The sequence below is a fragment of the Parasteatoda tepidariorum genome, chromosome 4, assembly GCF_043381705.1.
Source record: "Parasteatoda tepidariorum isolate YZ-2023 chromosome 4, CAS_Ptep_4.0, whole genome shotgun sequence".
In the NCBI taxonomy this organism is placed as follows: domain Eukaryota; kingdom Metazoa; phylum Arthropoda; class Arachnida; order Araneae; family Theridiidae; genus Parasteatoda; species Parasteatoda tepidariorum.
The window spans coordinates 10,598,983-10,609,287 of NC_092207.1; the positions used below are offsets into that span (position 1 = coordinate 10,598,983).

Below are 10,305 nucleotides of genomic sequence, written 5' to 3' on the forward strand. Positions count from 1 at the left end.
TGTGAGATAAGTTTGAATTATTGTTTATATTTTGTTGTAGATATTTAATTGAATAATTTTAAAAACCTAAAAAATGTTTAAATGCGTTTATTTTATTCAAAATTGCGATTCAAATTTAAGGGGGTGAGGAACGAACAGTTCCAGTTTTAAGAATTGCGAAAATAATTTTTTAATTTTCAGTTTTTAAAATTTTATTGTTGAATGAAATAACACATGATTTCATAAACATAAACTGAGTCATAAAAAAATAATGCTTTATTGGTACTTTCTTTATTGGAATGATATATTTTTAAAGACATTTTTTTTTCGATATACAATACTTCTTTAAGTTTAAAAACTTTTTGAATATGTAAGACAAATGGAACTTGCTGAACACTATATATAAATTTTACATAAACTTAAATCTTTATTTTACAATGTTAGGGGGTAAAGTGAAAATGATGCGAGTGCGATATTCTCTTTCTTTCAATCGACTTCAGTTGGTTCAGCAAATGTTTCCAATCTCTTTTTCCAATATGCTATAACTCGAAAAAGAAAAATATAACTATAAAAGAAATGAATAGCCAAGGTTTTCATTCTGGATACAGCTCGAAATGCGACTTAAGAAAATTGACAAAAATTATCCTTTTTAAAAATTCAACCCAGATTTAACAATTAAAAGAGGAATTTCGTACTTACTATTCTTTACTTTTCTCAACACTAACCATAATCATTACGGGGTCTAGTTCCGAATTTCGGGGTTGGGTATATTAGAGGTGTAACTTTTCAAGCAGTTCTTAATAGTATTTATCTAATTACTAAATTAAAAGTGTCAATTGAATATTAATGTTATAAATTATAAATATATAGAACTCGTTACAAGTTTGTAAGAAAAAAGCTGACGTATAATATCTTTCAAAAAAAATATATTTATAAAAAATGTGATTTAGGCAAATTGTCGACATCGCAATAAGGATTTATTTAAATCCATTCCTTCATCCTTTTTTTTTCCAAAAAAAAATTATGGTCATTTTCTTAACTACGCATTTTGAGCAGTGTTCAGAATAAAAAAATTTAACGACGAATCATTAAAAATTTTAAAAAAAAATATTTAAGTTGCTCGATAAAAATATTGATTTTATAAAAGATATTCGTTTTTTTTTTCAAAAGAAAAGACGTTTTATTCCATGTAAAACAACTATTTAAACAGAGGGAAAAAAACACCATTGCATTTCTATTTAAACATTGAAATATAATGATATGCAATAATGACCCCTTTTTTTGACATTTTTTTCGTGTCGCTTGACCGACAATGTCATCAGACTTCTTTTTTCTGGATGAGTTTGAAGTGAAAAGATTATGTCAAAAAGCACACACTCACTCAAACTTTTAAGGAGGACACTGCAGCAAACAAAAATATCATCCTGTTTATCGCGAATTTAAAAAGCCATAGCTCAAAAGAGGTCAAATACACAAATTACTTCGTATGATTAGACACAGAAACTTACTTATTCTGACTTTTTTTCTGATGGATTTTCCATCAGCACAATATGGGGGTACCCGCAAATAGGTTCTGAATCGTTGAGTCAGGAGAGAAGGTCTCTTGATATTAATTACTCTTTTTTTTCTTCTTCATATTTCAACATATCTTCTGAACTTTCTAACGAATCATAAATTTATTTTTACATACAGTTATAAAATTCGTTTATCGAAAAATAAGTCCATATAAAAAATCATTTTTAGTAGTTTAAATATTTTTTAATAATGTTGTATTACGGTTTAAAAAAATTTGAATCTTAAAATTTTCACATTATTTTAAACATGTAATTTAAAATGACGAAATACAAACTTTGAACGGGATCAGGCAATAAGTTAGTTCTAAACTTATGAAATTTTAAGAAATCTGTACTTTTAAAACCAAATTTTTCAACAATTATTCCCCAATTTTATCTAAATTTTGCATTTTTTCATTGCAAACTACACTGTTTGAAATGAAGTAAAAAATTTTATACTTTATTATTAAAGAATTATTCAAAATTATAAAAAAAAATTGCATGGAATTATCTTTGTATGAAAGAATTTTATATATGTGTGCAATTGTTTTTTGATTCGCTGAAAAACTTTCTGAGTTGTGTTGAGATTAAAAAAATTAACCTTAAGGGTTCCATCAGAGACTCCCATCCCCACATTTTGAATTATGATGGTATGTTTATTCTGAGAAAGTATGCTTTTGTGTCTTATTTTATATGATGAACTACACTGATGATGATTGCACTGATATGATTACACTGATGAATGAGGTCAAATCATTAAACCATTAAGATTTATTTTTAGTAGTTAAAAATTCAATCATTAAAACAGAAATTATTTAACATTATTGAGATATTTAACATTATTGAAGCAGTTAAGACAAGTGCAGCAAAACAGGTTACAATGATAAAAAAAAAAATTTTATTATAGGAATATGAATATTTATGAATTAGGAATATGAATATTTCAATCAATACCAACCAATCTTATTTTATCGTTTGCTATAATAGCTTTTTTAATTTAAAGAAAATGCAAACGATTATCTAATTCAAAACCTTTAATTGTTTTTACAAATTTTAAAGAATGTTTTAAGCTAATGGGTGAATAGATTTTTGCAACTTGGCAGCTGAATACATATATATTTTGAAGTTGAAATAAATTTTTGTTTGGTTATGTAAAATGCTGAAAGTCTGCAGTATATGATGGAAATCTGTGATTGCAATTTTCATTCTTCTAGCTCTTCTTCCAATAATTATTCTATATATTTCTCAGGTAACAACATTTCTCATATAGCTTTCTTTTTATAATGCATTTTATGTTAAATGTTTTTAGATTTGCTTAAATATTTGTAGATCTCGAAAAATTTCTATAGTTTGATTATACAACTGAATAACAGTTTTCATTTATTTAGAAAAATTTGAGATTACATATTAATAATCTCAGAAAGTAAGTTTTTAGAGTTTAAATATCATTCTTGTAATAATAATGGCAACGCGAGAAATAGATTTTGAATGCTAAGTTTTATTAAAATTATTTTAAGATGATTGAAATAAGAATTTTTTTAGGTATTAAGTGAAAAAAAAGCGTTTTACTTTTGTTGTGAGTGTGAATTCCTTATAAAATTATTAACAATGCATTTTAAGCACTTTTTATTCTCTGAGAATTAATTTTTTCCATCGAAATTTATTATATTTTTTTCTCACATATTTATTTCAGATAAATACAAGGAAATTAAAAACAATTTAGTAATTTGTTAGAAATGACACTTACTACTTTAACCTTTATCGACTCCAGGCTCTTAAATCCATTTCTGGTAAATCATTACAGTTTACTACAGGATTTCTATAAAAGGAAGATAAATATTAAAGTAAAAAATACACAATGTAAAAATATATTAGAGGAAGACAGGCACCTGTTATTTATTATTCGATGATAGACAATGTTGATAAACTGACTATATTATACAGCTGATTAACTAACTAGTTTTGCCTGTTGTCATGTAAAAAATAGATTTTTTTTGTAAATTTTAGGGTTGTTTCTCCCTTTAAATGTTTGGTTTATTAACTTTTTATTCTTAATCAATTTAGAGTTATGTATTTCTCAAAACTTGTCCACGAGTTCAAAACTATCTTAAAACTAATTCAGTATCTTAAAGAGTAAGGATTATTTTAAGTATCCCATTAAATTTCTGAATTAACTGTTTCAATATTTTTTTTAAATATAAAGTTATTTGCTAATGAATTTAAATCAAAAACATTTATAAATGTTTACTATTTATAGCTTTTTTAAAATCCGGGATTTCCGCTACTCACTTTAAATCTTTTTATAAAAAGTATTAAAAAATGATTCTTTACCATTATATAACTAGTGAATAAAATAAGCAATTGAAGGAAGGAATTCATAATAAGATAGCATAAATCACTCACCTATTGCTGTTATAAAGCATCACCCTGGCTTGTATTCGATCAATATTAGAATTTTGACAGATTAGCTTTCCTAGAGTTATTTTCTTTATCTCTCTCAATTGAGCTGAAAAAGTTAGAGAAAGTACTTTGTATTATCAGAAATATGTAACCAAGGTTACTTTTGTAGTGTACCACTACAAAAATACTATTCCAATTCACCAGAATATAAGACATGTTAACTCAATTCTATGGTGGGGTACCCTTTCATAGATGAAGGTTGACATGGTCGATAACCACTGTCCCCGCATTAGTGACTCGGACATGATGTGAACATACCAACCTTGGCAGAAACGCCTACTTCGATGGATGGTCCACATCGAACAGTTGACTTGCTACGTGTGACTGCGACATTATCCATCTCCACGTACTGCTGCTACTCAGTTTCGATAACACATAGCGTACAACGTAGTCACTCGACTGCTAATGGCAACACAGGAGCAACCGCGACTGTGAACTTAATACAGCTCTCAGATCAGCACTCAAAAAGTACGGTGATCTTAACACAGCCCTCCCGGCTTCTTACAAACCAGCAATGAATCAACTAGTGGTATCCGATCATCAAATTCTATCACAGATATAATTCTGGTGGGGGAGTAGTGTATCTATCACTACACAAATATCATTCCAATTCACTAGTATATAAGACATGTTAACTCTATTCTATGGATGGGGTGCCTTTTCACAGATGACGGTTGACATGGTGGATAGCTACTCTCCCCACACTTTTTACTTTTCTGTTTTGCTTTACTTTGCGAAAAATGGAGAAAATTACGAAATTTTAAATGTTATTTAAAGTTGAAACATGAAGACTTGTTTTGAAATATGAACGTTAAGGTGTGAAGTTCCTGGGCACAAAGTTAGTGAAAACTTGAAGAGTCAAGAGGCAAGCAAGTTTACGAAATGGTTTATATCATAGATTCTCAACCTTTTTAACGTTGCCGCCCCCTTAAGGAGCCAAAAACATCTCAACGCCCCCCTTTGTTTAAAATCCAGTTATTTAGAGATGGGGACGGGGGGGGGGTGCTGAATTATAAAAGGCACCATTTTGAAGCAATTTTTTTATGCGTTAATTTTTTTTAAATAATGTGTAAGTTAATTTGATACTTTTCTCCTGGCAGGAAATTGCAGTCTAAATGTCATAATCAAAATAAATACGATAATGAAAAAAAATGCAGCAAAGAAAACTATGCTTAAAAAGAGTCATTTGTTCTTAATGACATAATTAAAAAAAACAGCCAAAAATAACTTCTTTACACTTAAAAGTAGTATCAACGAAACAATTAAGTAACTATGTCAATGGGATGATTGTACTTAATGGTTCAGAGCCAGTTTCTTAACGTTCGGTTCAATATTTTTAGTGAGGTGATCTCTTCGTTTCACGATTTCGAATCGATTTCTCTTTTTGTGACTAGATCCGTAACAGTACTGAATCCATGTTCAACAAGGTAGGAGAAAGGGAAGGCAGTTAAAAAATTTTTGGTGTTAGTCGTCCACAGTCCAGGGTATAGGTGACTGACGTTACATTGAAGCTAAAATTCTGTGAGACGAGCACCATTTCAAAGCGTCATTAGTTGAATGTTCGACCAATTACTCCTGAATGTGAACCGCTGCTGTTTCAATATTCACAAAAGGGTTCATAACCAATTGAGGGACTTTCAGGGACAAAACATCTTTAAAACGGTCCGAAATGTTCATGTAAAAAGAGTCAAAGTGTTGACAATATTCTTGTATATCACCAGAGAGAATTTCGACATTCTTTTTAAGATACGATAAGATTGGAAATTGGCTGAACTTATTCCTACCAAAATTCTGTTTTCATGAATTTTTTTAGAAAGGCTCAAATTGAGCTTGAAGTTGTAAATTAACGACATTAAATTTTACAAATAAAACCGTCAACGTCAATCTTAACTTCTATCAATCTGTGTCTCATAGCTACATCTCTGTCTTCGTGAAACTCAAGCACAGAGTCGAAAAGATTCAAAAACCTATTGAGACAGGCGTCTTTGGATAGCCAGTGAATCTCGGTGTGTAGTAGCAAGCGATATTCTTCATCATTTTTTTTTACACAACTGTCTGAATAGGCAATCGTTGAGAGCATTACTGCGAATTTTGTTAACAGCAGATATGACATATTGCAATGAATGATGCAAACAGTAATCGAGATTTTTTATTACTAAATGATGTCTGTGAATTACGCAATGAACAATTAAAATATCTGGTACCTCCCTCTTCAAAACGGCGATAAACCCACCCTGTCGACCCACTATTGCAAGAGCTCTATCAGTCGTAACAAACATAATATTCGAAAGAGGACTGTTTTTCTCTTCAAAATAATCTTCGACAGTATTAATAATAGATTCACCTTTGGTATCTACAATCAAGCAAAATGCATCTCTTCAATAATTTTTTTCTCTTTCATAAACTGGACGCATGACAACAGTAAAGCCTACATTACTTGGCTAGGTTGATTCATCAACTTCAAGGGAAAATTCGTTGGATATCAAAAGTCTGCATAAGAAAGCTTCAACGTCTTCAGCCATCTCATCAATTCGTCACTGCACTGTATCGCTGCTTAATGGGATATTTTTGATTAAATTGGATGAGACTGGATGGTGCAAAACTGTTTTTAAAACTTCCTTGACAGCCGGCAGTATCAACTCTTTGCCGGTGGTCCATCGCCGCATTTTTGTGAAGAGGTTGCTAGCGAGCCTGGCCTTCAGAAACTAGTCTTTGATGTTCGTGAAAAATGACATATTACTATTTTGTTTGATAGGATTGTTTTTTTGCAAATGCTCCTGATAACGGATAGATTCCATTCCCTCATTAGATAAAACTTTGTAACAAAATGCACATGGGTAGTTGAGAATTCGACAGCGGTCGAATAAATCCAAACTTCAAGTACATGGCACAGTATTAACAACACTTCTTTATGTTAACCAACATTGTTGGTGGCAGCAATATACAAACGATGAAGGAAAATCAATTATTTCTTCAAATTAATAAATGATTTACTATAAAGAACTAACTCGCCCACGTACCTGGCCAAATAAATAATTAAATCTTATCGAAACTGGGGAAAAGAACTATAATCCGAAACACGGGTCGAATATTCATAATAGTAGCGCATGCACTTCAATTTCCACCAAATGGCTTGAATGAATCAGAGGCAAAAACTGTTGACTCATGCGCCCGCTGTGCTGGTTCGAATCAGAGAATAGGTGTCGCATAAATTCATTTTATTGCTGGCACAAATGGTGTATCAGATAATCTTAATTTATTATATTAATCTTCTTTTCTTTAATAATACTTTTGGATTAATTTTATTTATTAAATAAATCTTAATTTAATATTTTTATTTGGGAGTTTTAAAATTAAATTTGAATGACTAAACATTTTCATCGCCCCCTACCGCCCAAAACTTACCCAACGCCCCCCTACCGCCCAAAACAAGTCCACCGCCCCTCAGCATACTCTCGCCGCCCCCAAGGGGGCGGTATCGCCCCCGCTGAGAACCAATGGTTTATATTGATGCAGAGCAAGGAGTCCCAAAATAGTAAGTGCGCCAAAAACATGGATAAAGTGAGCCAAAGGGTGAGTTTGGCTAAGTTTCCCCTTGCAACCATTTAGGAATCAGTAGAAAGTTTGCATAGCTGAGGTGACCTGTTTTTCGAGATGACACACCTGGTGAGTGAATCCTAGATTCGTTCCCCCTTTGTATTACTTAATGTTATGTCAAATTGTAATCAAGAATATTTCAATAATTAAATTTAACTTTAACTATGTGTTTTCTAATTTTAACTGAAATTAACATGATACATACTAAAGTGAAATCAATAGGTGTATCAATGGTGCCGAGACACCTTACCACGCGGGTTAACGAACAACGCAGTATTTTACTAATCTTAATTAATCTAGCTTAAATTTTAAGTTTCATTCACGCTATGTTTTTTAAATGCATTTATTTATTAATTGTTTTAGAGAATTTGGTTTATTAATTGGTTTAGAATTTTTTGAATTAATTTGTTAAAGAACTTATGTTGCATTATGCACGTGCTGAAAATCTCATGTACGCGATTTCATTTTCATGTCTCAAATGCTTGCAGGTTATAATAGAATGTAGATTTATTTTATGTATTTTGTAAACGTTAGGGAAATATTTATTTCGTATAATTTGTTTAATTCTGAATAATTATGAATAGAAATAGAACAGGTAGACGGCAACCGGAGCCGTACGACGCGGGTGCGGAACAAGGTTTACGAAGAATTTCAATGCATTTAATAGAGTTAATCCCAAAATTTAAAGGAAAGGACGATTCAATTCATAGTTTTATAAAAAAAATAGATGAAGTAGGACGTATAAATAATTGGAATGACGAGGAGAAAGTTACCGTATTAAAACTTAAATTATGTGATGATGCGGAGAAATTCATCGAAACTTATTCAGCAGTTAACGAATATGATAATTTAGTTCATCTACTCAGGACTCATTTCGAAAAAAAAAATTCCGTTAACTACACATTTACAGGAACTCGCGACTTGTACGCAATACGACTCAGAAAGCATATTTGTATTTGGAAATCGCCTTCGTCGATTGGGCGAAAATATTCTATCCGCTCAGGCGAATGGCGCAAATCCGGCAGTGGGAGAAGCAAATAATGGAATATTATTAGCAAGATTTTGTGCGGGTATTAAGCCAGAACTACAGAGACACGTGTTAAGAAACAACCCTCAAACATTTGAAGACAGTGTGCGATTAGAGAAGAAGCTAATTTTAAGATTTTTGAGAATTCGTCGAGAAACAGGGAGGGAACGGTCACTAACAGATTTCAAGAACAATTAATAGGCGAGTTGACGGCTCAAATTTCCAAACTATCAGTCGAGGTAGACACATTAAAAAATCAAAAGAAAACAAATGAGGCCGAGGTAAACAATCATACTGCGAGAAGATACCCCCCCATCGTCGGTTAGGTGCTATTATTGCGGGATTCAGGGGCACATTCAAACAAATTGTTATAAAAAAGAGAGAGATCAAAGGCGAAACAGATCAAAATCGCGACAAAGAGTTGGATTTGACCAAATTATACTAATACAAGAAATTTTGCAAACAATTCAGAAGAAAGGAGAAATGCTAATACTCAAAATTATCGGGATTTAAACTCCAGAGGGAGGTATTAAAATCAGGGTCTGCTGTATCTCCCGGAAATTCTTGTAATTCAGACCAATTTAAATTGCCCGTTATTAGCGTAGTATCAAATCAATGTAAATTTAATTGTTTAATAGATAGCGGAGCAACAATTTCACTATTGAGTCCAACAATTTTCGATAAAATAAATAAAAATGGTCAAGCTTCAGAATTAAAATCCAATATAAATATAAAAGCAGTAAATGGTAGCCAGGTAGAAATAAAAGGACACTTTAAACTTATCCTAGAAATAGGAAGTACATCGGTTGAACAAAATTTTTACGTTACGGATAAAGATTTTTCAAGAAATTATGAAGCTATTTTAGAAGTAGATTTTTTAAAAGCCAGAGATGCAACTATTAATATTAAAGAAGATAGCATTAAAATCATGGAAGAAAAAATTCCATTAAATTATGTATCAAATATAACTCATGAAAACAGTAAGCATATAAAATTACGATTAAATCAGAAATTGTTAATCCCACCTGGAATTTCGTCAGTTGTTTACGTCGACGTACCAATGCTGCATGAAAATTGTTCTAAAATAACAGTCGATAAAAGTAAAAAATTAAAAAGAAAAGGGGTTTCTTTTGAAGATACCAATAATTTATTAAATGTAATTGATAATAAAACTCGTGTCGTTTTAAATAATAAAACAGATAAAGCTATTATGTTAAATAAGCATACAATTATAGGCTCAATAAATAATTTTGATGATTTGCCAGAAGAATTACCCGTATCCGGAGAATTACCCCCACCAATTAACGAGCATGATTTTAAATTAAAACATTTGGATTCCAAAATGAAACACAGAGTTGCATAAATCTTGTTAAAGCATGAAAATGCGTTTGCTAGATCGACAATAGAATTATCGGAAGCTATTACTGATCCTCACGAAATTCAATTACTTCATAACAATCCCATTAAATGTCCTTCCTACAAAATACCTTTTCATTTGCGTGAAGAATTTCGAAAACAAATACATGATTTAGAAAAGGCTGGGATTATTTCAAAATCAAACTCAAATTATAACGCTCCTGCATTATTTGTTAGGCAAAACAGTAAATATCGCCTCGTATTAGATTTTCGAAAACTCAATGAGATAACGGTTTCCCAGGATTTTGTAATTCCAACTTTAGATGATATATT

At 31.1% G+C, this 10,305-nt stretch overlaps 1 protein-coding gene across 1 annotated transcript in view; it reads right to left on the reverse strand.

Moving 5' to 3' along the window:
- Positions 1 to 233: 233 nt before the first annotated feature.
- The window catches only part of LOC107442393 (chorion peroxidase), a gene marked incomplete in the record, with an annotated part of 37,002 nt that continues 26,930 nt past the window's right edge, over positions 234 to 10,305 (reverse strand). Inside the window, 3 exon segments of the mRNA XM_071179394.1 lie at positions 234 to 524; positions 3,280 to 3,351; positions 3,936 to 4,038. Coding sequence (XP_071035495.1) covers positions 3,291 to 3,351; positions 3,936 to 4,038 — 164 coding nt within the window.